This window comes from Chrysochloris asiatica, unplaced genomic scaffold (assembly GCF_000296735.1).
Source record: "Chrysochloris asiatica unplaced genomic scaffold, ChrAsi1.0 scaffold00038, whole genome shotgun sequence".
Classification (NCBI taxonomy): domain Eukaryota; kingdom Metazoa; phylum Chordata; class Mammalia; order Afrosoricida; family Chrysochloridae; genus Chrysochloris; species Chrysochloris asiatica.
In genome coordinates, this window is record NW_006408556.1 from 1,377,943 (window position 1) to 1,404,890 (window position 26,948).

General features: G+C 44.1%; 2 protein-coding genes and 1 pseudogene across 4 annotated transcripts; 2 read left to right on the forward strand and 1 right to left on the reverse strand.

Moving 5' to 3' along the window:
- Positions 1–3,135: 3,135 nt before the first annotated feature.
- On the reverse strand, positions 3,136–21,791 carry VPS52 (vacuolar protein sorting 52 homolog (S. cerevisiae)). 3 transcript variants are annotated; one of them, XM_006860351.1, is made up of 20 exons: positions 21,553–21,791; positions 19,904–19,988; positions 19,706–19,758; positions 19,450–19,525; positions 19,026–19,093; positions 18,441–18,616; positions 17,938–18,088; positions 17,550–17,650; positions 17,304–17,436; positions 17,107–17,164; positions 16,604–16,737; positions 16,061–16,216; positions 15,500–15,618; positions 15,078–15,201; positions 14,695–14,790; positions 14,479–14,586; positions 14,200–14,265; positions 4,323–4,434; positions 4,000–4,118; positions 3,136–3,831 (listed from the first exon to the last, which is right to left on the reverse strand). In XM_006860351.1, the coding sequence occupies exons 1-20, from the start codon at positions 21,640–21,642 to the stop codon at positions 3,685–3,687; spliced, it is 2,172 nt and encodes a 723-aa protein (XP_006860413.1). In that variant the 5' UTR covers positions 21,643–21,791; the 3' UTR covers positions 3,136–3,684. The 3 variants fall into 3 exon arrangements, with proteins under 3 accessions (XP_006860413.1, XP_006860414.1, XP_006860415.1); XM_006860352.1 differs by lacking the exons at positions 19,706–19,758; positions 21,553–21,791 and having other exon boundaries at positions 19,904–19,982; XM_006860353.1 differs by lacking the exons at positions 16,604–16,737; positions 17,107–17,164; positions 21,553–21,791 and having other exon boundaries at positions 19,904–19,982.
- Positions 5,273–8,747, forward strand: LOC102813785 (annotated as a pseudogene).
- Positions 21,792–21,967: 176 nt separating the features above from the next.
- On the forward strand, positions 21,968–26,023 carry RPS18 (ribosomal protein S18). The gene is made up of 6 exons (XM_006860354.1): positions 21,968–22,064; positions 22,572–22,670; positions 25,321–25,407; positions 25,490–25,591; positions 25,678–25,769; positions 25,909–26,023. Exons 1-6 carry the CDS (start codon positions 22,062–22,064, stop codon positions 25,982–25,984), a joined length of 459 nt encoding a protein of 152 aa, XP_006860416.1. The 5' UTR covers positions 21,968–22,061; the 3' UTR covers positions 25,985–26,023.
- Positions 26,024–26,948: the final 925 nt, after the last annotated feature.

A 26,948-nucleotide genomic window follows, 5' to 3' on the forward strand; every position in this document is an offset into this window, starting at 1 on the left:
CTTTATGTTGGCCAATTTGCCTTCTAGTGACTGCCCGATTCCCTGACATCAGAAAAATCACCCATCAGTTTGTTGTTAAGTGCTGTCCAGTCGGTTTCCACTCATAGTGACCCTGTATAGGGTTTCCACTGGTGGATTTGAACTGCCGGCCTGTGGTTCAAACCAACTTTGCAGTCCAGTACTTATCCTACAGCGCCACACCAGGACTCCTAAGTGGCGGTGTGGTGGTGGTCCATATTTATTAGATGGAAGAAGGACGTCCTTTCTTTTGTATTTAGGGCATAAATCTACATTCAATAGTTCTCAATTGAAGTGGTCAGTCCAAATTATGCAAACAGCATAATTTTTTATCACTAAGTAAATGCCTCCCAGAGAGTACAGTTAAGAAAGAAGTTCAGTAAAACGGCTGCACAGAGGTGGAGAAACGGAGAAATTAAATGTAAAGGACAGAGAATCCTGAACCTCTGAGGGACTGTTACAGTCCATGAGCACACCCCCAACCCTCTCCTCCATAACATAGGGTGTGGCACTGTAGGATGAAGCACCGAACCGCAAGGTCGTTTGAACCACAAGGTCACCAGCCTCTCCTTGGAAATCCTTATACGGGGTGTCTATGCGTGGGAACCGACTCTACAGCACTTAACAACATCTTACATACAAACAGGAATTATCTGAGGGAAAGAGGATTATGACAAGGTTCCGTTCTAGAGAGAGATTCCAGATGCTTCTGGGTCTAGGTCAGTGTGTCACCATCAATAAAGGGCAAAATGAGAAAATTTGAGGAGTAGTAGTGTTCCTCAGTTCTGCGTTTCAGCCTACAATCTAAAGCTCCGTCTAAGGCATAGATCAGGATATTGAGGTTGAAAGCGCGAATAGGCGTAGGAGTGAACTTGCTTCCTTCCTTGAGCAACAGAAAGAAGAGACTACAGAGGGTTTGAACAGACTGAGAGCAGCTTCATCCCTTGATCTATGCTGCCCCCTGGAGGTCTGTCTGGGTAACTTTACTGCCTCTCACGCTATTTCCTTTCTCCTTTCAGGATTATCCCATCCTGAGTTTTAGGTACGAAGATGACTATGTATACCCGGGGGTGTGGTGGGAGTAGGGCGTGTGATGGGGGTGGCATTAAATATCCCCGAAAACTGCGAGCTCCAGTGTAACTTAAATGTTGCAAGGTGAGTTTGGGAATCACGTCCCACCATTCACAATCCAGCGTAGTCGCACCGTGACGTTTGCAGACACCTGTGTTTATTGGTCAAATCTGAATACTTTAGTTCAGGGAAGGGTCAAAACTATGGAGAACGAAGGTCCCAGCCGTCCTCCCCGTGGAGTATTACTTGGATTTCGATTAATCCAGCAATCTCCCTGGTAGAATATCCTGGAACCTATCTGTGATTCGCCGGGTCATTGACGCCTACGTCTCTCTTGTCTCCAGCTCCAAACCCCTTCTTCCGCGTCCTTCACGCTGAGGCTGAAGTCAAGACAAATGTGAGAATATCCGGGTGCCCCAAGACTGAAATCTGAAAATGAGAGTGTGGGGGTGAAAAGTCGGTTGAGAAAGAAGCGGGAAAGGAAAGTGGAGGTACGAAGGATTCCCGAGGCAGGCGCCTGGATGAACTTGCGGCTCCTCGTCTAGCAGGGAGCAAGCCTCGGTAACTGTCTGGAGCTGAGAGTCAGGTAGGGTCAACCTGCAAGGAAGCCAAGCCTTTCTACACCAGGATGAAGGGATGGGAAGGGGTGGACGGGGTGGGGTCAATTAAGGACAGTTCTGGTCCCGCCCCTGAGACATCTGAACCAATCAGGAGCAAGCCTCAGCCCCAGGTTTTCCCTTTTGCACTTTCAGTAGCTAACTCAACTCACTGCCATGGAGTCGACCCTAAAAGACTAAATAAAACTGCTCAATAATATTTCCAAGACTATAAATCTTCACAGGAGCAAACTAGCCTTAAAGAGGACAGGCTGGTTTCCGCAGCCAATGAGAGCACTGCTCTCGGAGACTGGGCTTTTGTTATGTGTCATTGAGTCGGTTCGACTCATGGCGACCCTGTATAGGGTTTCTGCGGTAAGCTTGAACCTGACCTTGCAGTCCAGCGAATTAACCCCGTAGCGCCACGCTAGGACTGGGTAGAACCGCAAAAAAAAAAAGTCGCCTCTTTTGGACCTTACCGCGGCCCACTAGCAGTCTGATCACACAGGAAGCCCCTGAGCGGTCCTGTTCTCCCCGTTCTGCTGGACTGCAGCCGCATCCAGAAACCATAAGCAGGGAGTAAAAACCGCTTACCTTCCACTACCCACCCCTCGGGTATGATTAGGTCATGAGGACGGAAGATACAAGAGGAATCATCTCTATATTACCATTTCCCCCTGACAACTCTCGCCTTGCTGCCCGCCCCCCCACCCCCCAGGGCTTAAAAGCGCCCCAAGTCTATCCAGTCTAATGTCTGGGTTCAAACGAGGTGTGTAGGCGGGGTCAGCAAGAAGGCTCCAAATCAAACACATTAGAGGATGACGTGGATAAGCTGCCTGACTGGCCTCCCCTTACTCTCAGCCGTGTGGGCGCTGCAGCTCTCCAGCAAGAGGCTATGATAGCCACAACACGGGAAGGTGAGGAGGTGGGGATGACAGAAAACAATCTATCAGTTTAAGGGGTTGGGCTTTAGCGAAAGAAAGGTTAGTGACACCGTTGCCCTTGGAACTATGCCTGAAGTTGCATCTGCCATTTTAACCTTTCTCCACCAGGTTGGTGAAACAGTCCCCTCTCTAAAAACCAGTGCTCTTTGGCCCGAAGTAACCATAGCTTAGAAAGCCCTGTCCCTATCAATTCATTCTGGACACCAACCAGAACAGATGTAAGCAAGTGAGGAGGTAAGACAGGCCAGCCTGGGGCTGAGATAGGGCCAGTTGAAGGCCTCAAGGAAGAAACAAGCATGTAATGGTATGTTGTTGTTGCAAAGTGGCCAAGAGTCAATTCCAATTCATAGTGAGCCCATTATGTGTAACACAACACAACTGGTGTGGTCCTGTGCCATCTTCACAATCACTGCTATTGGAGTGCACTGTTGGCGGTCACTGTGTCAATCCACCTCGTTGAGGGTCTTCTGCTTTTGCAATGACCCAATATTTTACCATGTTGTTTTTCATAGTATAGTAAGTATTTATTGTTTACTACAGGCTGACTTCAGAGTGTAACTCTCAGCCCAGAAGGGAGTAGGTTAGTGTTCAATTGGCAGAAATTTATGGTCAAAAAGCTACAGAAATCATTTTGCGTGAAAACAAAAATGACTTGGAGGCAGTCTCCTCTTGTCACCGATTCCAAAAGTTGCTGCTTCACACCTCAAGACATGGTGACATGGGTTGAGTGAATCAGAGACTGAGGCTGTGCAAGTTTTACTGGAGGAGAAATACCTATGGGGGCAGGGAGGGAGAACGCATATGTGACAAAACTGAGACAAAGATAAAGGTCATTCTGGAAGTCCCAGGGGGCGTGGTCCTGGGAAACCTGAAGACACTGGGAGATTCAGAAAGCCAAGGGAATCTGGATTATCCTGGGACTGAAGGCAGAATGAGGCATGCCAAGGGCCCAGTAGGCAAGGGGACAACTGGAAGGGAGACCTCAGGTGAAGGAAGGTATGGAATGGGGTACAGAAGTCTATGGAGAGGCATGGAGGATCCCAGGGTTCAGCACATCAGAAGTTGGGCTTGTGTTTCTTGAGCTCCACCATCAGGTGGTGAATATTGATGAGTTCAGCGCGCGCAGGGAGGGCTCGGAGCTGTGGCTGGGACAGTACCCGGTGGAAGCGATGATAGAGTTGGATCAGCTGGGTCAGTGCTCCCTGGTAAGAGAAAGTCAATAGATCAGATTGTAGGGACCGCTAATGATGATGGACAGGAATCAGGTTAGTGCTCACCCCAAACTGGGGCCCAAACAGGTAGCTGAAGATCAAAGGTCACTTGGATGTTGCTGACCCCAGGGAAAAGAGGGATTGGTAGTTGCGAGTCACCTGGATGATACTGGTTCCATTTCGGAAGTTGGTAAAACTCCTCATTACATCCTGACTTAGAGACTCCACTGATGTTTTCCACGAACTACCAAATCCACGGATCAGCTGAGTTACCCGGGCTGGAAACAAACAGAAGGAGAGAGATCATGTTAGAAAGAAACTAGGCTGGATGATATTTAGCCCCAGTAAGCCAGTAAGTCTTCCCCAACATACAGCCTTCCTTACCATCCCACCCATTCTTCCTTGTCATCCATCTGCACCCTATCATTTTTGCTGTACATTCACTTGAATGCTGCCCCGACCACAACCATCCAGCCTCAAACCTTCTTCCCCTCGAAGTCGTTCAGCCTGCCCACGCTCAATCAGAGCCTCAGCTTCTTTCACGAAAGCCACCAGACCTCCAAAAGGGGGAGACAGCAACTCTTCAATGAACTCCTGGGGAGACAAATACATATGCATACACTGGATCAGATGTCCAATTCTGACACCAAGGCTGACAAGATGCTTACAAGTATATTCCCATAGCAGAAAGGTCACACATTTTAAGACTTTGCTGGTCTTAGCTAAGGTAGAGGAAACCTCCAAGGCTTCCTTTCTTAAAAAGAAAGAAAGGAAAAGATACTAAGCAAGGCACTAAACTGAAGCTAGTGGCAGAGAAACAAGGAACTGGAGTCAAAGCTGGAGCTAGAGGGCTACGGAACTGGGAGAGAGGCAGAGCTGACAAAGACAAACAAATGACCACTCTGTTATTTGCCAACAGCCTGACACCACTCTGGAATGAGAAAGCTGAGCCTTGGGTCTCTTGAAAACCCTTCAAGAGGATTACTGTCGACCCAGGTGTGGGTGGCATCTTTTAGCTCTTGTGAAAGTAGGTTTCCTTCCCTCTGGAGAAAAATATCCTCAGAACGAATTTAGACTTACAGAACTCTCCCTGATCAAGCAATGAACTCAAAGATCACCAGACACATAAACAATGCAAGCTACCATGAGACAAAGCATAAACAATAATCAACGGATTTAGACCTCCATGGACTGCCAATATGAAAGCTGTCAGATACATACAGTCGTATATTTTGTATGACTTTGTTATAAAGTTATGTTTTTAAAAGTTAAGGATGCAAATTCAAAGATTACCAATTAATTAACAAGAACAATTAAGAATGAACAGACTGGAAAAAAAAATTTTTTTTTTAAACAATGTAAAATCATAACTTGAAAAATGTTAAAGTCAACAAGTCAAACAACAGATCAGAAAAAGCTGGAGAATGACAGCATGAAGTAGCATTTCTAATTGAAGGAATGTATCAGAATGCAGCACAGATAAAGAGATGGGAAAATGTGAAACATTAAGAGACACAGAGATCGAATTAATGGATCTGAGTTGTGTTCATCACCACAAGAAAAGAGCCAAGGAGACATTATGTGCCTCCTGATGAAGCACACAGCACTACCCATCAAATGCTCCTATTAAAAAAAAAACACCCAGATTCCACGTGTATGGAATCTGATCAAGCCGTTCCATCTAACTACACAAGTAACTGTTTAAGGGAAATATGCAAGACAGAGGAACAGTCTAGCCTTACCACAGAATGCAATCAGCAAGATCCAGACAATACAACATCCTACAGGTCAAATGACTCAGTTACTTCCAAAAATAAACTGCAGAAGAGGGGAGCAAAGACAGAAAGGGAAGTTACAGATTAAAAAGAGGCATGAATGGGGTTTTTGTGGCTCCATATGCAGCTCTGGTAGCGTAGTGGTTATGAATCGGGCTGCGAACCTTAAGGCCAGCAGTTCGAAACTACCAGCCACTCCGCAGGAGAAAGATGAGGCGTTCTGCTCCCGTAAAGATTTACAGCCTCAGAAACCCTGTACAGGGTCACCATGGATCGGAAACGACTCGACGGCACTTAACAACAACAACATGCTCCATGGAAGAAAGAGGAGGCTTTCTGCTCCCTCGAAGACTCAGAGTTATAGAGATCTTACATAGGTTGCTATGAGTCAGCACTGACTTGATGGCACTTAACAACTGATTTGAATCATAAAAATAACTTATGATATTAACTGAGGCAATTTGAGCAGTAGCTATTTGATGTTGTGGTTGTTGTTTAAGTGCAAGTGAGTCAGGTCTGACTCATTGCAACTCTGTATAGGGTTTCCAATGGGCAGATGTGGATTTGAACTGCCAACCTTGTGGTTACCAATCCAGTGCTCATCCTACAGCCTCAGAATCTGATCATTGTACATTTTTAAAAGTCTGATGATAGTGTTCTGGCTATGATTTTAGAACAAATCCTGATACACATGAAGTGATGATGTGTAGGATGTAATTCAAAATAACTGGGATAGAAGGTAAACAATGTTAGTACAGATGAAATCACACTGTAAGTTCCTATTGGTTGCAGTTTCCTATTGGTTGAGTACCTGGAGGTTCAATAAACTATTCTCTTTATTATAGCACACATTTAAAAGTTTCCACAAGAAAAAGTTTTCAATGTTTTAAAGTGTTGAAAGGAAAATATTTGAGGTATGTTGTTGTTAGGTGCTATTAAGCCAATTTTGACTCACAGTGACCCCATGTGGCAAAGTAAACTGTACTATAGGATTTTCTAGGCTGTAATCTACGAGAGCAGATCACAAGGTCTTTCTCCTGTGGAATCGCTGAGTGGATTTAAACTGCTGAATTTTTCGTCCACAACCATATACTCTATCATTTGTACCGCCAAGGCTCCTTTGTTTTTGTTGTTAAGTGCCGTCGAGTTGGTTCCAACTCATAGCAACCCTGTATGGATTTCTGAAGAGAGGCTGGTGGGTTTGAACTGCCGACCTAGTGGTTAGCAGTCCAGTGCTTATCCTATATAGTGCCACAGCAGGGCTCCTTTAGTGGGTTTTTAAAAAGTGTACTAAATTAGTTTCATTTGTTTCTTTTTACTTGTTTAATATTTTTGTACTAGAAAAATTTAAATCATCTAAGTAGCTCACATTTGTGGCATGCATTATATTTCTATTGGCCAGCAATGGTCTAGACTTGGATAAGCTGTCTTTAAGCTTTTTATCCAGCAGGTGTGACCAGAGGGAAACAGTGCGCTGGCCTTTGCCCAGCAGTCTTTCCCACACAATATCCATCAGCAACCCAATCAAAAAGGGCAGGGAACACTGATGATTCCCCATCTCTGGCAAATCCCGTGGTAGCTCTGCTGCTTCCAGTAGAATCCACTGGTTAAATGCATCTTTGTGGGATTAAGGGACCTAGAATATTGCACTTCTGAAAGCAGGACTGACCTTCTCTCTGGTCATCTTACTGTCCAGATGAGTACAACTGTTTCCATTCTCATCTAATCACATGCTTATTTTACTAAACACATAGAATAGAAAGGGAAAGTCCTACCTATAGCTAATCAGATTTCAGAAGAGAATAAAGAAAAAGAAATGAAGAAGCAATATTTAAAGAGATACAGATTATGAATTTTCCAGAAGTCATGAAAAACAAAACCCCAAAGATTTAGGAAACAACAAATACCAAGTGCCGTAAAGAGAAATTCACATCTGGACAGGTTGTGGTAAAACTGAAAAGCACCAAAAAACAGATTTTTAAAGGTAACCAGAGAAGATAGACTCCTTTCAGCGGAATAATTAGAACACTTCAAGACAGATGACAGTGGGAAACATCTAAATGTTGAAAGAAAGTAATTGTTAATCTAGAATTTGACAGTAAACTGTATTTCCCTTAAAAAGATGAAATTAACATATGTATATAAATACAAAAACCAAGTTTATTACCAACAGACTTTTTACCAAAGGAACTTTCAAAAAGACTTACTTTAGGAAGAAGAGAAACGGTCTTCAAAAGATCAAGTTTTGAGGTGGAGAGGTGAACAAATAAAATTATAAACATGCATGGAGATGTATTATTATAAAACAAAACTTGGGCAGAATTAAAATATTGGTCAGTAATTAGCATGAAAGGCAGAAGGAGAATACTGGAGTTAAAATGTTTTAAAGTCTAAGTGTTGTTTGGAAGGGGGTTAAACATTAAATTTAGACTTTAAGCTAAACACGTAAGGTAAAACTTAAAGAACAAATTCTGAAAGAATGAAATACAAAGTCCAAACAATTACAGGGAAAATAAAACTGTAGCTAGAAAAGCAAACAAAGGCAAGACACATAGAAGACCACAGATGGTTAAAAAAAAAACAAATATAACATTAATCACCATAAGCCATAAAAAAAATTAGATACAAAAGCACTCAACAACAAACAATAAAATTCAATCAGGCTTTTTAACGAAGGTGGCTCCCAAAGCAAAGAAGCCCCTGCCCCTCCTAAAACTCAAACCAAAGCAAAGGTGTTATAGGCCAAGAAGGCAATGCTGAAAGGCATCCACAACCACACACAAAGAAAGGAAGATCTGCATATCACCCTACACTCTGAGGCTCCAAAGGCAGCCCAAATATCCTCAGAAGAGTGCCCCCCCCGGAGAAACCAGCTTGACCACTATGCCACCATCAAGTTCCCTGACTACTGAGTCAGCCATGAAGAAGACTGAAGATAACAACACACTTGTGTTCGTTGTGAATGTCAAGGCCAACAAGCACCAGATCAAACAGGCTGTGAAGAAGCTCTATGATATTGACGTAGCCAAGGTTACCACCTTGATCAGGCCTGATGAAGAAAAGAAGGCATATATTCCACTGGCTCCTGACTAGGATGCTTTGGATGTTGCCAACAAAATTGGGATCATCTAAAGTCCTGAAGTCCTGGTGTGGCATTGAAGGTTAATGCACTGGACTGTAAGTTTGGTTTGAACTGCAGGGTCAGCAGTTCAAGCTCACCAACTGCTCCTCAGAAACTCTATACAGGGTTGCTCACCATGAGTTGGAACTGACTCAACATCACTTATTAACAACAATAAAACAGAGTCCTGCAGGCTAATTCTAAATGCAATTTTTTTTCTATTAAAAAACATGCCAACTGGATTTTTTTTTAATTTCAGGTAGAAGGGGGCTTCAAAAAGTTTATGGAAAATGCCATTATCTTTTTTTAAAGTTTCTTTATTGTGAATTGAGTGAAGATTTATGGAGCAGATCATCAGTCTTACACTCAATAAATCATACACTTTGTGTCATCTCACTGATTGCAGCCCCCTCCATGTAACATCACTTATCCCACCTCCTCTCTGTGCTTCTTTCCACCATCTTTTAATTCCAATTCTCTATGAACTGTTTGAAACTCTCATATATGCCATTTACAAAAGATACTTGAAATATAAAACCACGAGAAAAAGATGAAAGTAAAAGAATGGAAATATACATAGCAAGTAAATAATAACCAAAATCAAGTTGGCTGAGTTAATAGGCTTTAAGACAAAAAGAATATTTAGAGAGAAAGAGGATCATTATCAGAGGACCAGTAAGATCCAAAGGAGTTTAAATTTCAACAAGTCTAAATTTATAAGATTTAAAATAAAATATGCTGAAACTTATATATAAAGCCAAAAGTAATAAAATTTCAGAGAAAAAGTGACAAACCCACAGATTTCAATAAGTCAAGTACACAAAAAAGTGAAGATACTAATGATATCTGGGGAGCATGGTGGCTCTGTAGGATAAGCACTGGAATGCAAACCACAAGGTCAGTGGTTCAAGTTCACCAGTTGCTCCACAGGATAACAATGAGGTAAAGATTTACAATCTTGGAAGCTCTATACAAAGTTGCTGAGGTAAAATCAACTCGATGACACTTAACAACAAGAATAGAACATATGAATGAACCCAAAACTAAACCCAAGGCCAACAAATCGATTCCAGCTCACTGTGACCCTCTAGAACAGAATAGAACTTAACCATATAGTTTCCAAGGCTATGAATCTTAACGAAAGCAGACTGCTAGAGTTTTCACCTGAGAAGTGACTGGTGGGTTTAAACTACTGACCTTTTCGTTAGCAGCTGAATGCTTTAACCACTGAATCACAGAGCTCCTTATGATATGAACAACACAATTTAAAAACTTGATCTCCACCCCTGACAATTAGAGAATACATATTCTTCTTATAACACACATGGAACATGTACAAAAGTTGATCATATACTAGCTCACAAACAAATCTAAACAAATTTCAAACAACTAATTCAAAAAAGTCCACATTCTCTATCTACAAAGCAATTAAGTTATATATCTGTAACAAAAAGAAAAACTACATCTGGAAATTTTAACATTCTCTCAAAAGTCTCCTGGATCAGAGCAGAAATTATAATATAAAATTTGAAATATGAAAATCTTAAAACTAAACACTAATGAAAATGCTACATATTTTACCGCAGAAGGCAATCGAATCAGCAGCTAGGAGGAATTTTATAGCTTTAAATCTTCCCAGATGTTTTAGCTGGCAAATTCTGAAACTTTTAGAGAAAATATTTCCATCTGAAACTCTCCCATAGTAAAGATAAAGAATCCTCTCTTCTCACCTCCATCTACAAATCCAGGATGACCTTGGTACCAAACTACACAAGGACAATACAAGAAAAGAAAGCCACAGATACAAACAGAAATTCTAAATTATAACAGCAGCCAAATCCAGTGTGCTGTAACATTCTGAAATCTATAACTGTCACATCACACAACAGGTTTTTAAAAAAGAAAAAATGTATGATCGTCTCACAGATGAAGAAGCCCATTCGTGATTCAAAACTCAACACCCATTGATGAGTAAGAAAATAGTAACAACTCCTAGCAAACGAGGGAAAGGGATTTTAAACCCAGCAAAGACTATCTACAAAAACCCTACAGAAACATTATTCTTCATGAGAAAACATGGAAGCATTCCTTTTAAAATCAAGAAAAGATAAGGTTGTCACTACCACCACTTCTATTAAACTCTTCAACACTCAACAGGTAGTTTCCGACTTAATGATATATAAGTTACAATGAATCAAACTTACAAGGGTCCTCTTTTTTTTTAAAAAAAAAAAAAAAAACTAATTTGTTTACTTTATTTGAAATAATTAATTGAGAAAAATAATGTGGTCGAAGAACTCTTCCTATTAGTGTTAGCCACCTGGCTGGGGTGGTGTCCAGCGACACACCTGCTTTTCTCTTCACAGGGCTCCACCTGTGATGCTCACATTGTCTGGAGGGTTCTCGTTAATACATCTTATCACTGGTAGTTAATACATCTTATCACTGGTAGTTAATACATCTTATCACTGGTAGTTGTTGCAGTGCATAATTTGATGATGTTATAATTCTTAGAGGTTTAGTTTTATAATTTACTTTTCAAAACATTGCTATATTTATAAAGATACAGATAATTAAAGGTAATAATAATTAAAACTTTTTAAAAAAGAAGTATTCAACTTATGTCAGAACCGACTTAGGATAGAGTCATTAGAACAGAACCCCATCTTGAGTCCAGGACTACCTGTAATGGAATCCTGGTAAGAGATTAAAGAGATCAGAATTACAACACAAGAACTGTCATAACAGACAGATGATGAGTGCTTACATAGAAAACACACACACAAATATCCACAAACATACTATCAGGAGTAACAATTTAGCACGTGGTTGGTTATATGGTCAATGTAAAACTATCAATAGCATTTCTATATCCCAGTTCTCACCACAAGAAAACACCTTTTAAGAAGCTATTTAAAGGTAATAATAAAAAAGATAATATTTAAATATTAACAGTTTGTTTAAAGGACAAATTCTAAAAGAATAGAGTATAAAGTCCCTAGTACTATTCCTAGTCATTATTCCTAAATAAATTCGCTCAAATAAGCTTATTTCTAATAGAAATAATTACAAAAACTCCTAGCAAACTAGGGACTGAAAGGAATTTTTTAACTTGAAAAGGGTTAACTACAAAAAAAAGGCTTTTCTATAAAACATTGTTCTTACTGGGGAAATGATGAAAGCATTCCTTTTAAAATCACTATCACGGCTTCTAAGGCACTCTGGTAGTGTAGTGGTTACGAGTTGGCCTGCTAATCTCACGGTCAGCAGTTTGAAACTACTAGCAGTCCTGCAGGAGAAAGAAGAGTTTTTCTGCTCCTGTAAAGACTTACAGCCTAGGAAACCCTATAAGAGGGTTGCTATGATTTGGAACCGACTCCATGGCACACAACCACCACCCTCACTGCTTCTATACAACTATTCAACACTGTACTGGGTGGAGGTACTAGCCAGTACAGTAAGAGATTAAAGGCATGGGAAATTAAAGACATAAGACTCAAAAGGATTGATATGTTTATAGTATAATACATCAGGAATCCTGGTGTGGCACTGTGATAAACACTGGACTATTAACCACAAGGTCAGTAGTTCGAACCCACTCGCTTTCTCAGAAACCCTATACGGGGTTGCTATGAGTCAAAAGCAACTCAACGACACTTAACAACAACATAAAACATTAGGCATATGTCTATATACTATACCTACTTAGGAATAAATCTAATGAATGAGCTGTAAATTCTCTGTGCGAAAAAACTATAAAATGTTATCAAGATATTTAAAGAATATTTGAATAAATGGAGAGGCCCATGTTCATTGAACAGGAGTCTCAATATTATAAAGTGTCAATTTTTAAAAACCAATCTATAGATTTAATGCTATTCAATCAAACTCCTGAAGGTTCTGTTTGTTTGTTTTTAACTTATTAATGGGCTTTAATTTCTAAGAAAAGTCGAAAAGCCAAGACTAGTGAAGACACTGCTAAAAAAGAAGACAAGAGAACTTCCCTATGAGGCATAATAATTAAAATCACTGCAGGCACAGACAGAGGACACCTTCGTGGAATTTTGCTGTATGACAGAGGCAGAGCTGCAGATCAAATGGGGCCAAGAGGAGCACTGCAGAGCCAAGAGGAAGCCTTCTGTGCTGAATCAGGGAGACTCTGTGTACATGCTTCCTGATCCTGAACCCGAGTTGTAGCTTGCTGACCTTGACTCAGAATTGTCATCCATGACTCCTACTATAAGCGCCATAATCATGAGTATTATCTGAGTCCCGTGTGGTCATTGCAACAAATTACCAAACCCAGAAGAGATGCAGAGAGTGCGGCAGAAGGGATGGTTAGCGTTATGATTAGTAAAAAGGTTAGAGAGAGGATGTATATTTGATCTTCACCTCAGGAATCAGCCTGGGGCTGATGCTGATGATTCTCTCCATTTGTGATGTTAGAAGTCTGTTGATGCCCAATTGCCACTTTTTTACACCCCACTCCTACCACTCCTGGTAACCACTAATAAACTTTGGTCCCAAGAAACTTTTGATAGGGGCTTCAAAATCTGGGAGTCCAGGTGTGGTGCTGTGGCTTAATGCGCTGGACTGTAAAGTCAGTTTGAACCGCGGGGTTGGTGGTTCAAGCTCCCCAGCTGCACCCCAGAAACCCTATACAAGGTTGCTACGCAGAAGAACTGACTTGATAGCACTTAACAACAACATCAACATCTGTGTGCTAAGAGACATGTAAGATTGTTCATAAAGCAATATTCACAGTGGAAAAAAACTGGAAACAATCCAAATGTCCACTTACAAAAAATATGGATACTCACACAATATTGTGTAACAGTGAAAAAGAATACGCTACAGGACAATACTCAACCACTGTCCCTGTGGTTCAAACTGACCTTGCAGTCCAGCACATTAACCAACAGTGCCACACCAGGACTCCAGGGTAAAATTACCCATGAGAAAAACAGCAATTTAGTTTAAAAAAAAATGCATGCCTTGAGAATATTGCTCTGAACATCTGGGAGTCCTGGTATGGCGCTGCGGATTAATGTGCTGGACTTCAAAGTCCAGCAGTTCAAACTCACCAGCCACTCCTTGGAAACCCTATACAGGGTGACAATAAGTCGGACCCGACTCAACGGCACTTACCAACACCAAAAAATATGAAATCAAACTGGCGATAGCAACTTGAAAGATGAGACAGGAGCCTTAGAGGGCAGTGAGTTTCTGTGAGTGGGGAAGGAACGCTTCAGAAAAGGAGGGTGACAAAGGTTACACAGCTCCAGGGATATCATTAATGTCACTGAATTGGACATGTAGAAACTGGTGAACTGGTGTATGTTCTGCTGTAAATAGTCTCAATAATTTTATTTCAGTCTATTAACTGCCACCCCTACACACACATGCACACAATACTGCTAAGAGCACACGGAGCTGTTCCTTTCATTACCACCACAGCCCTACCTGAGTCCGTGCATTGAGAAGCTGCTGAAAACTCTCAACTTCTTTGCTGTCATCTGCAGCCCGCTCCTGAGGGAAGGCAAAAGGAAATCTTAAGCTTGGAGAGAACCGTTCCTTCACCCGTCATGCCACACACTGGAGTTAGACACTGTTTAGTTAGCTAGACTCCAGGAATGAAAGACTGAACAAAACAGGAATGATCTCTGCCCTCACAGAGCTACCAGTGTTAGGGAAAATCAAATCCTCTGAGTAGAGAGACAGGGAAAAGGAGGTCTCTGTTACCATCAGCACACCCAGCATCATGTCATAGTTGTTGATCAGAAACACAAGCTGCTCCTTCCTTGAAGAGAACTCAGCTGCTACTCGGAGGACAAAGTTCTCTACCTCCACCTGAAAAAGCAAAAAGGAGGAGGGGACATGAGTAGGCAAGGCCACAGTGGCCCTCCTTCCACTCCAGCCCGCTCCCGCTGCTGGGAGTTCTCTCTTGCCCTCCCTCACCTGTAGCTGTCCTAACAGTTGCATCGTCCGTTCATTGGGAATTGTCTGATTGATGCTGACAAGGGCAGAGGAGAACTCTGCATATCGGCGTGTGATCTGGAAGAAAGATCACACCAAGTACTTGGCCCAACTTAATCACCTTCCCAACTCCATTGGAGGCGGCCCACCAGGCTCCCTCTGACTCCACCTGTAATCATTCCTGCCAGTAGTGCCCAAACCACCTGAGTCTGGCTACCTTCCTAGACTCCCCACTCACACAGTATGGCTAAATATTCATTCAGCCAGGCCCACAACCCAACAGTGACTCTTGCCAAGCCCCCCACCCAGTGAATCTTAGAGCCCAGCCCTTCAGGAACCCCTTTGTTACCCTTGCCCTCCCTCACATAGTGGGGCCGAGTATCCAGTCCCCCAAGGCGCTGAGGGTCAGTGCTTCGGACACTCTGGACATTCATCTCCAGGATGAGCTCAAACCGCGGCCACAGTAAAGCAAGCACCTGTTCCCAGTACCTGTGGGCTTAAAAGAGTCAGAGGTCAGCTAGCAAGGAAGGTCAGAGGGGAGACAGAGTGAGGGGCTGGGCTAGGGTAGGGGGCCTGTCCTCTTCTGGAGCGTCCCTCAGGCTAATGGTGATGGTGGTGGTGGTCGGAGTGGATGTGAAAAGTGACTCAGAGAGCAGTAGCCCAGCCTCCGGGACAGATGAACAAAACAAAGGTCAATGATACAAAGGTCAGTACGAGCCCAAGAGTTAAGAATTGTGTAAGGCTGAGATTTTAAAGCAAACGGGACCAAGGACCAAAATTCAGTGACCTGTCCAGGGCAGGAACATCTCTCTTTGCTGCAATGTTGCGGAATCGAAGGACAATATGAATACAGAGAAAAACAGCAATGGCATCATAGCAGTCAGCGAGATAGGACTCCAGGTGTTTCTGTGATTTAGGGACAGAGAATGCTTCTTAGTTTGTCATCCCCAGTGGCTGTGGACAAATGCATGTGTTTCTCTGGGGTGAGGGCACAGGCAAGAAGGGGAGAGATCTAAAAGTCAAATGGTCCCTTCTTTCCTGTCTGCATCGCTCACCAGGATCTAGGATCATGAACTGTCACAGCAGACTTGAGGATTGAGAATGGCTCAAGGGTTAGATAACCAAGGTGTAGAAGCACTTGAGTTTTCAGGTGCTCTGGCCTGGATGTGAATTAATTATAGGGTGGTCTCAGGAACCCCAAGCTGTGAGAGTTTCATGGGTGTCACTCTGAGTACAAGGCATAGCGTTTTTAAAATGAGAAATCTAGCTTTTGGTATTACCAGAGTTATGATCCCCATGGTGCTGATGAGGACTAAGGACAAGAAGCTTTAAAAGCATAGGTTCTTACCAGGGTCATGCTGAGTGTTCGGCCCATCACAGCATGGAAGAGGTCGTGTGCAGCTGGGCCAGACACAGCAAAGAATTCACAGATGAAAAGATATTCACGGCATGAATTGTCTAGGAGAGCATAGTGCTGGCTGCGAAAGAGGGCCTCAAATGGATACTAGGAGGGAGAAGGTGAAGAATAGACAGAAAGAACAGAGTCCAACACTGAGCCTCACTGGCCCCATTGGTCTCATCCCCATCGGACCCAAGCCCTGGCTGTGGAACAGAATCCTGAATGGGGATAAGAAGTGCCCACCCCAGCTGCATCTGCCTCAACACCTGCCTCATGACACACTCAGCTCATCTCTCCTCTCTGCATGCCCTTAAACCAATGGCCCCCAACCCTTTTCATATCATAGCATGTGAGGGTTAATGGAGATCACTCCCAGGTCTAGGGATCGATACACAGGACTTGCAGGATGGGCAGCTTTGGTCTGAGGCCTGGCCTTCCCTTCAATCCACCATGTCTAGAGGCCCTTCTGTGGCTAAAGCTTGTTCCTCCTACCCTCTGCTCTCCCCGCTGGGCTGTGTGTGGCACCAGGATGGGGGCCTCAAGTTCAGTGGGAGAGATGACAGAGCCACGGGTCCCCAGGGTGAAGATGGTGTTCCTGCTGCGAAGTGATGGCTTCGAGAAAAATCGTGCGAAGGGTCACAGTCAAGAAAAACAATGCCAGCACAGCTGGGCTCAAAGACTCAATGCTTCTGGACACCCGGTTGGCCAGGTGCAGTGTAGAAGTTCCTGAGCACACTAGTGTTTCCCAGTACCAGGACCACTTCACCTATGACTGGCTCTCAAGGTATGTCCACATCCTGAGACCATATGCAAAACTATCTGTCAAAATTATGTGTGCAATTTTCTGGGGAGGGAGGCCACAGCTTTCTTCATATTCTCAGAGGTTTTAGTCCCACTTAAAGAAAAGGTAAGCAGCAGTGCCTTGCAAGCAGTGGGAGACAGAAGCCCTCCCACTCTCAAGGACCTGGCACGAGGATTCCCCGGTTCTAGGATATCTTTTTTTGCTGTATCTTCCACACCCATTAGATCATCTTTCTCAGCGACTTCCTCATACTAGACAAAACAGAAAAGAAAGCTGGTAACCATCTCTTCCCAAAGAGAAATGAAAAATTCCTCTTCACTTGGTTCCTCCATGCCCAGAGTGTTCCCGCCTTCCAGCCCATGTGCCCAGAAATGCCCCCTTTGACCTCACCTGCACCTTCATGAGCCGACCCAGGTAAGAGCGGTAGTAGGACAGGTAGATCTTGCTCAGCGTTTCCACGTACTCATCCCTGATCTCCTTTGCCGTTGCTCGTTCATTGCCCAGTAGGAACTGATAGAAGAACCTGGGGGGCCAGGGATGAGTCAGTCACCCTGTCTGCCCAGAAACCAGATGCTCATATTGGGTTGCTCAAAAGCTCAAGAGGCCATCCTGTGCCCTCCCTTCAGGTGGTGTGACCTGTACTTTAGCAGGGCCGTCTGGGGTATCTGGTAGTTGGTCATTGGCTTCCGGAAGGAATAAATCTTCTGGAGGATGAACTCTCGGATCTTTGTCACGGCCTAGACACGGAGGACCAAACACAGGGCATGAAGCTGCAACATTTTTACTGTTTGGTAGGAAGTGGGGAAAGCGAGAGATGCTCAGTCGAGGAAGAGAGGTGAGAGTGCCTCTTTAGTATTTCTGAAGATTTTCAGGGGGACCCACAAGAAAAGATGATGGATGCTAGTTAAAATTGAGCAAAGTTTTTGGGAAAGGGCTTCAGTAAGTTCTACCATGGAAATCCAGGTGAAGGTGTTAGGAAGGTTGGAACGAGGATGTCTCTGGGATGTCTACCCCCTCTTCCCACCTTGACTCGGAGCCGGTCGAGCACGCCTCTGACGTCTGCGCACGCTGCTGTGCCTCTAGCCTCCTGCTCTCTGACAGCAGCTGCCTTGGCATCCAGCTCTTGTAGCTGTTCCAGAAACCTGGGCTCTGTCACTGGAGCCTCCAGAATTGCCCTGGGCAGCAAGGAGTGAGGTGGGTTACGTGGGAGACCAGACATTTCTAGACGAGATCCAAACCACACCCAGTACACCCAACCTGTCTCTGATCCCTTTTTATACTGTATCATGTAATCAGACTATATGTACAGAAGTTTTCTGTTCCTTACTCTCCATGTAAGCTTTGGAGTCCCTCACTACACACCTGACCCTGGATGATTCCTGATCTTTGAAACTAAAGCATATGTCACAGTTAAAAAACACTGTCAACCTATCCGCAAACTTCTTAATGGCTGGGACCAAAGACCCATGTGATCACCCCAGCTTCTACCTGACAAAAACAATGTGACCCTTCAAACTAGTGACTCACGTGACTAGGACAGAAGGCACCACTAGGCCATCAACAAGCTCCCCAAGCTTTCCCCGAACTGCCTGACGGTTCCGAAGACGAATGTTCATTGCTCCTGACTGTTCCTGAAGTGTCCGGATCTCAGAGCTGATGGAGCTGAGATCACTCTGGAAAGCTCCCAACATCTGCTCCATGCGCTGGGGGTGAGGGGAGAGCTCGGGGTAAATGCTGCTGGAGCAACACAGAGTTAGTAGGGGCCGAGTAGGCCACTTAAGTGGGGCCAAATACTCAGCCCCCCAAAAGTGCTGAGGGTCAGTGCTCCCAACACTGGATATTCATCACCAGGATCAGCTCCAACTGAGAGCAAGTACCTATTCCCAGTGTCCACCATGGTTTGTGAGAGAAGGGGATGACGGGAGAAAATTATCCCAAAGGTCACCATTCAGAAAGAATTTATCTGCTATGGCAGTTAACAACAAAAGGCCACTGAGGTCATCCTGAAAATGTTTCTAACCAACCCCACCTAAGGTCAATGACCTAAAAAATGGCACCAAAAGCCTTGGTCCAGTGTACAGCTACTAGGAGTCATAGGTCATGGTCACTCACCTCAAGGACAGCATCACAGGCTGTGATTTGGTTGTGCAGAGATGCTATGTTCTCGCTCTCTTGGATATCTGACCCACAAAAGTCAAGGGGCCTCACAGTAAAGATGGGGATCTCAAATCTGCACAAGCTCTTGGATTTCTTCCTGAGGTGACAGACCACTGTATTGTCTAGGAGATGAATCTGGCCCATACCAACCCCACAGGAGAGAGTAGAACTGCTCCTTAGGGTTTCCCAGCCTGTAAATCTTTACAGGAGTACACAGCCTCATCTTTTTTCCAAAGTGTGGCTGGTGGTTTTTTCCAAAGTGTGGCCAACCTTACAATCAATTAGCAGCCCAATGCTTATCCCACAGTACCACCAGGACATCATGCCTCACGAAATCCCTATGTCAATAACACCACTCCTGCCCTCTGCTGGAGGATACAATCCCGAATGGATTTCTGCTCAATCTGCTGTAGCTCCATCTCAACCTGCTTTGAATAGTGACGTAGGTCCACACCCTAGAAGAACATAAAGGTGAAAGGTCAGGAGACAGTCACAGCAAAGGCACAACACTGAAGCAGAATCAACCAAGGGCTACAGGGTGAGACTCCAGAATGTCATGAGAACAAGAGCTTGCTGCTCTTTTCTTTGGAGGGAGGGTAGGTGAGGGTGCAGATTAGTACAGTGGAAAGCCTCACCGTTTTAAGAGCTTCCTTTACTAACTCATCCTCCAGATTTGCCTGAATGTGAACTGGAAACAGAAAGTGAACATTAGGGCCAGCTCCCCACATTGTGAATCTGCACAACAATCCATCTTATTCCTTCCAGCACCTGCTGCCTCTTAGATTATAGGCACTCCAACTTCCAGCTCTACACTGACTCCTGCTATCACTTACCATCCACTTCATCCAGGATGAATTCATCAGAAGTGATATCCAACTCCCCAAGTTGCAGTGGCTCTTGGAGCCCAGGACCACTCCCCTAAAAAGTACAGATTAAGGACAGAGAGGTACAAGGAGGAGGGGAAAAAGAAAATATAATGGGATGTCCCAAATCCTCCAAATGGGAATGGGGGCCTTACACTGAAGTAGTAATATGTGTTGAGTCAAAAACCTCTGAAAGTCTCACTCTGTACCCCATCTACTATTTAGAATTTACGGGCCGGAAATATGACAAAAGAAATAAGATAATCCATGAAGAGAGTGGAGGTGTCTGAAGAAAAACAGGAGTTGCAGAAAACTGAGCAGATCATGCCACTGAATTTAGGATTCCCAGATTCCTGCTATTTTACTGTTGTAGCGCCATCCTTCTGGGGAGCAATGGTCTTCCCTTACAGAAACTTTAGCTAAAACTTAGGTGTTTATCTGCATGTCAGGTTATATAAATTTATTCATGTAACCCTCACAACCTATATGATGATGTTGTTGTTGTGAAGTGCCGTCAAGTCAGTTCTGACCCATAGCAACCCTGTATAGGGTTTCCAAGGGGTGACGGGTGAGTTTGAACTACCAACCTTATGGTTCCAACAGACTTTGCAGTCCAGCACATTATCCCACAGTGTCACAGGTTCTATTATTTTAGTAATTTAGAGTTCTAGTGTGGTGCTGTAGGTTAAGCACTGGACCCCAAGGTCAGCGGTTCAAACTCACCAGCCACTCCTTGGAAACCCTATACAGAGTGGCTATGAGTTGAAACTGACTCGATGGTACCTAACAACAACATAGAAGCTGGTTAACGTGCCCAAAGAGCTATAATTCCAACCCATGGAGTCTGGGTTCCAGAGGCTGTGTTCTTAATCTTTATTCTATACTGCTTCTCTATGCTGCCCTCAAATCTAGAAGGGTTGACATTGTGTCCCAGCAATATGGGCCATGGCTACTCCGGACTTTGCTCGGGTTCAGGTCTGATCCCAGGGATGCTATTTGTTGTTAAGTGCCGTAGTAGAGTCGGTTCCAATTAATAGAGTCGCTGTAAGATAAGCACTAGACTACTAGTGTCTCTGTATGATAACCACTGGGACTTCTGGTGTAGCGCTGTAGGATCCGTACTACCCACAAGGTGGGCAATTCAAGGGGTTATGAGTCGGAACCTATTCAACGTACTTTAACACCAACAACGATAACCACAATGTTAGCGGTTCGAGCCCACCAGTCGTTTCGGGAGAAAGATAAGGCTTTCTGCTCCTGTAGACTTGCACCTTGGAAACCCCATAGAGGGTCGCTGGGAGTCAGAAAAGACCTGATGGCACATAACAACGACAAAGGGTTTCCGAGGAGCAGCTGGTAGATTTGAACTGCTGACAGGTTCGAACTCCTGCGGAAAACAGCTAGTAGTTTCGAACTGCTGACTGACTCATAACCACTATAGTGCCAGAGTTCCTAAAGCAGTTGTAGCCGTGGCTTAAAAGGTTTGTCAAATCCCCTTGGTTTTTCACTCAGTGCTTATCTGAGAAGTCAAAAAGGTAACGTCACCGGTAGCAGCGGACCTCCGACACTTTTGTGCCGGGCGGAGCTACGGAGGGGAACACAGCCCCGCGTTCTCTCACCAGCGGGCCCTCCTCCTCTTCCAGATCCGAGGTCCCAGCCCGCAACACCAGCTCACGGGCAGCAGCCGCCATAGTCGCAGCAGCGGCCATTACGCGTAGCCTCACTTCCGGCAGCTGTCACTCCGGGCGAGTCCGTTCCTGAGTGTCTTACACAATGCAAATCCGTTTCCAGACCACCGAGTCACATCGTTTAGCTTAAGCTTTCCCCTTTTAACTCTAACCACTTCATCCAAGTGCAAATGGAAGTGCGAACGTCTTAGGCACAATCTGGTCCCGGAACCTTTGTTGCAGTCTCACCCAGGAACCTTACGGACAATTAAGAGAAGACTGCGGAAGATGTTGACCCTGAATTAAATCGTCAGAAGTCTAATCAGTTTTTAGTGAAAGTTTCAGGAAGTGCTTTTCCCAGATAACCCCGCCCCTTCCGTCAAAGAACTATATAAGTATAAATCGTCACTTCCGCTCTCTCTTCCACCGGAGGCCTACACGCCGCCGTTGCTGTTGCCGCCATGGTAAGCCTGGAATCCGGGTCGGGATCTGGCGACATCGGAACCGGGGCAGGGAAAGTCTGCTTTCAGAGGGCCAAGAACGCCTTGTCCTAGGGCCCTGCAACTTTCTGTGTGGAGCCTTGGATTGCGCCCCTGAGAAGGGATGACCAAAGACTTCCAATTCCGGGCAACGGGACCCGAGGAAGGGTCACTCCCCGCACGCCTGAAAGTGGCGAAAGGTTTAGGCGTGTATGGGGACCTCCGGCCTCCTCGGCGCAGAACATACTTTGGGAACCGGCAGGAGCCCTGCCCCCTCTTTTCCAGAAGTTGCATTTTCCTAGGTCTGAACCCTTCATGTTCCTGCTGCCTGCAGGAATAAGGAGTTTATCGTGATGTGAAAACATGAAAGGGGTCGTTGCTCCCCGTTTGAGAAACTTGACGTTCCTGTATTGTTCGTTCGCCTTAATGGGCCTTACGGTTTGGTGGTAGTTCATGGTGTTTGACGTCTTCCCCCCAATCTTTTTTAATCAGTCTCTAGTGATCCCCGAGAAGTTCCAGCACATTTTGCGAGTACTCAACACTAACATCGATGGGCGGCGGAAAATAGCCTTTGCCATCACTGCCATTAAGGTAAAGTAGAGAAAGAAGTAGAGACTCCAAATGAAACTTGGGTCATTAGGACCTAGTTATAAATGAAGCAAGTTTGAGGAGGCATAAGTCCTAGCCAAAGATAGTAATTAATCCCTTTTTATCAAAGGGTAAGTAATGAAAGACAGAGTGGTTCAAGGTTGGGCCAAAACGTTTCGCTTGGGTGAAGGGGTATGGGTATAGTTGCCTACCTGAATTTGCTAAATTTAAAAGGAGTTTTTCTGCATCTTAAAAGTTTGTGAGATCCAAGCTAGATTGTTTCTCCCTAGTACTTCATCACAGCCTTTTTTGTTACTTATATACTATGAAAACTGCATACTTATACATCTCTGAAGAGTAGGTGTGCCAACAGATTCCAGGTATTAAAAAACATCTGTGGGGCAGGGGTGGCACTAGATCCTGAGCAGGGCATTTACTCAGTTGCATGTCTTTCTTGCCATCAGTACCCATAACTCCATGGGGCCAGGGCCAAACCAGTCTTGATTACAATCTTTCTGCTCTGTTGATGCTCATTCCATGTTAGGGAGTACCTTACCCCCATACAAATATTGTCCACTGGCAGAGGAAAGTTGTGGGGGGAATAATGAAAAATGCCTATAAACTTTTGGGTGTTTTTCGCATAAAGCAGTTGTGATGTGCCGTGGAGTCAGTTCTGGCTCATAGCGACAGTGTGTGTATATATATATGCTCTCTGAGGGTGTCAATCTTTACAAGAGCAGAAAGCCTTATCCTCTTGCGGAGCAGTTGGTAGTTTGAAACTGCTAAAGGACTCATAACCATATGCTGCCAGAGCTCCTAAAGCAGTTGTATCTGTGGCTTAAAAGGTTTGTCAAATCCCTTGGGTTCTCACGCTATTACTTCTGTTTGGCATTCTCTGGAACTGTAAGACTTGAAATTCATTACCTATTGCAAAGGGTTGAAAATATTAAAGATGTTCCTGGTTATGGTTAATAGAATGTTTATTCTCTCTTCCTCTTTGAATTGGATTTGTTAAATGTATGTCATACCCTTCGTAATCAACTTAAAACTCATGGGGAATGTGGATTATCCAGGATACTTAGCCTGTGAAGAAACGACTCATGGGGATTCTGGTGCCCTGCTATCATTGGGAAAGATGGCTCATTAGGTCATTGAGTATTTGAAGAGATTCTACTGTGGTTGCATTCAGTGATTCAGTAGTAGAATTAAAAAGACAAGAATTTTACTCCCAATTACTCTGCCAATACACAACCAATCACAGGGATGCGAAGGATTGGGCAGCATTTCATTCCGTTGTGCTTGGGGTCACTCAAGACAGCTAACAGTATGTATATTTTGGAGTCATTGGGTGATGGAAATGATTAGGTGTTTGGCAGCTTGCTGAAAGGTTAGAGGTTCATGTCCACCCAGCAGTACAGAAGAAAGGCCTGGCTTTCTACTTCGGAAGAATCAAGCATTGAAAAGCTCTTTGGCACATGGGGTCACTATGAGTCCAAGCTGACTAGATGATAACTGGGAAAGTAAACATACTCATCCTACAAGATTATTCTATGTCGTAATCTTTTCCTTGTTTCTACTTTTTTAAAAAAATTTTTTTTTTTTTGCTGTAAATATTCTACCTTTCCTCCACATCGGGGTTATAACTGCCACTCAGAGGGTCTTTGGAAACTTGATGGGGGATAAGAGTTGATATGGACCTTGCTCAAAAGGAAAACCAAAAATGCCAGGTGTTCTGTAACACTAGCAGTGTCTAATAGGTTTAAATGCAGGTGTCACATGGTAACACCTTATCTGCCCAAGAATAGGAATGGGTTTGTTGTATCAGGTAGAGTGGGATGGTTAGTTGCTATTAACTCTTCTTAAGGTCCGGCCCCTTGAAGAAAGTGAAGCCTGAAGAGAATGGTGGTCTGCTTCACACAGGACCAACCAAAAAGTGATTCAAACCCACTAGCTGCTCATTGGAAACTATGGGGTCGCCATGAGTCGGGACTGACTTGACATTTAACAACCACCACCTGTGGCAAACTACTAGTACCTAAAAAGGCTATAAATGGGGCCTTCGAGATCTGGGCAGCAACTTTTCATTTTCTTACATAGGGAGAAGATAGCCATCTTTTGCCTTACAGGTCTGTTAGGTTTTGGTTTGTGTGTTCACCTGTCTTGGTGTTGTGCCACCAGTGTAACCATTAGTATTTTTTTAGTTTGATTTGGATAGTGCTTACTCCTAGGGCCTAATTATCTCTGGGTATTGAGAAGTTTGACCATATCAAATGGTCACAAGGTGTGGTGGCTGCCCTTAAAGAATTGTAACCTTTAGAGAAGTAACTTCAGGACCTTGGGCTTATTTGCATCAGCCCATGCCTCTGTCCTCCACAGTGCAAAAGCTCAGAATATACTGCTGTGCAGTGTCTCCAGCATTTTGTTACCATCTAGAATGTGTTGGGCATTGGGAGAATCTGCTTTCAAGGGCTTATCTTTTTGCTTTTCTGCTCATGGTGCAGCCTTGCCCCTGAACCAAACATTTTCTCCCCTTTTTGGTCAATGGTTAGGCTTTGTTGTCTTGCTAGATTGGTAGGGAAAAACACAAACTACTAAATAGTAATGAAACTAAGCAAAACCTATACGATATAATCTTCTAAAACCTCTCACTCAGGGTGTGGGGCGAAGATACGCTCATGTGGTGTTGAGGAAAGCAGACATTGACCTAACCAAGAGAGCAGGAGAGCTCACTGAAGATGAGGTGAGGAAGAAGGCTGTGGGTTGGGTCTACTTGGAACGGCACCTGGGTCCGCTCTGGATCTGACCCTTGTCCCACCTTCCAGGTGGAGCGTGTAATCACCATTATGCAGAATCCACGCCAATACAAGATTCCTGACTGGTTCCTGAACAGACAGAAAGATGTGAAGGATGGCAAATACAGCCAGGTGCTTATTGATGGAATGGGAGTGGGGGGTGCTCCCCACTCGAATAAAGGTGATCTAGAGAGGAAAACACTTACTCCCTGTTCCAGGTCCTGGCCAATGGTCTGGACAACAAGCTCCGTGAAGACCTGGAGCGGCTGAAGAAGATTCGGGCCCACAGAGGGCTGCGTCACTTCTGGGGGTGAGTAGTGGCAGGTCTTGCCTACCTGTATGTACCCTAGACTTCATTCTGAATCCTGGTGCTCAGCCTTCTTCCTCCAACCCCTCAAGTCTTGTTTGTGCTATGTATGAAGAGTTATCCTTCTCTTTCTTACCTGCAGCCTTCGCGTTCGAGGCCAGCACACCAAGACCACTGGCCGGCGTGGCCGAACTGTGGGTGTGTCCAAGAAGAAATAAAACTCTAGGCCTTGTCTATGAATAAATCATTTATACACATTCCCTTGTGATTCTCTCCTTTATTTCTGGTACTATCCATAGGGATTGTTGGTGTCTGGGGCTGGGTCCTGGTGGTCATTCCTCCCGGTTAACTGAAGATGTTGACCATATTTAGCCATTCAAAGTCCTGGTGTGGCACTGTAGGATAAACACTACTGCAAGATGTATGATTCAAACTCATCAGCCTTGCGTGGAATACATATGGGCACTTGACATCAGTTAAAGCAGTGGTATTCCCCACCCATACCTTGAAGCAGAAGCAAGGTGATGATGTAATCTCTTGTAAAGTGCCATCAAGTTGGTTTTGACCCATAGCAACCCTGTATAGGGTTTTTGTGGTTTTTTTTTTATTAAATTTAAGGGTTTTATTGTGGATTGAATGAAAGTTTACAGGGCACATCAGTTACACAGTCAACACTTCATATAACTTGTTTCATTACATTGTTTATAATCCCCTCCATATACCATCAGTTAAAAGTATTTCTCTTTATCCACTTTAGCTTTTTAAAAAAAACACAAAACACCCCACTCAGGCATATATAATAAGTTACATTTCCAAAGGGCACATTCTGCTACTCTGCTCCTGGCCAGCAGCTCTTAGTCCTCTTCTTAGTTGATGAATCTAGACTCAGTCGCTCCCCTTCTCCATGCCCCCATCTCTGGCGCTGCTGCTTCTCTGGATAAGGTCCTGCGTTCTATTTTTGTGTTCCTCTCTTGATGGTCCTAGGGTCCTCTTGTTTCTGGACTGTGTTATAAAACTTCTACCTTTACAATTGTGACAGTCGCAATTAGTCATAACAGTTATTCACAATTGAATCTTACGAATCTTATCCCCATCTCCTTTCACCAGACCCATCTAGACAAGATGATAACTATTCAGTGGGGACTCCCCCCACACTCTTAACTAAGCTCCCTCTCAAAACCT

Excerpts from the sequence above, each read along its gene's own strand:
- VPS52 (XM_006860351.1), bottom strand. The coding sequence starts at position 21,642 with ATGGCCGCTGCTGCGACTATGGCGGCTGCTGCCCGTGAGCTGGTGTTG. Across the intron at positions 17,165-17,303 it reads GTCGGCTCATGAAGGTGCAG|TATGAGGAAGTCGCTGAGAA; the intron begins GTGAGGTCAAAG and ends TGTTTTGTCTAG. Across the intron at positions 16,738-17,106 it reads GGAAGATACAGCAAAAAAAG|GATTTTTCTCGAAGCCATCA; the intron begins ATATCCTAGAAC and ends GACCCTTCGCAC.
- RPS18 (XM_006860354.1), top strand. Across the intron at positions 22,671-25,320 it reads TTGCCATCACTGCCATTAAG|GGTGTGGGGCGAAGATACGC; the intron begins GTAAAGTAGAGA and ends CCTCTCACTCAG. Across the intron at positions 25,770-25,908 it reads GGGCTGCGTCACTTCTGGGG|CCTTCGCGTTCGAGGCCAGC; the intron begins GTGAGTAGTGGC and ends TCTTACCTGCAG.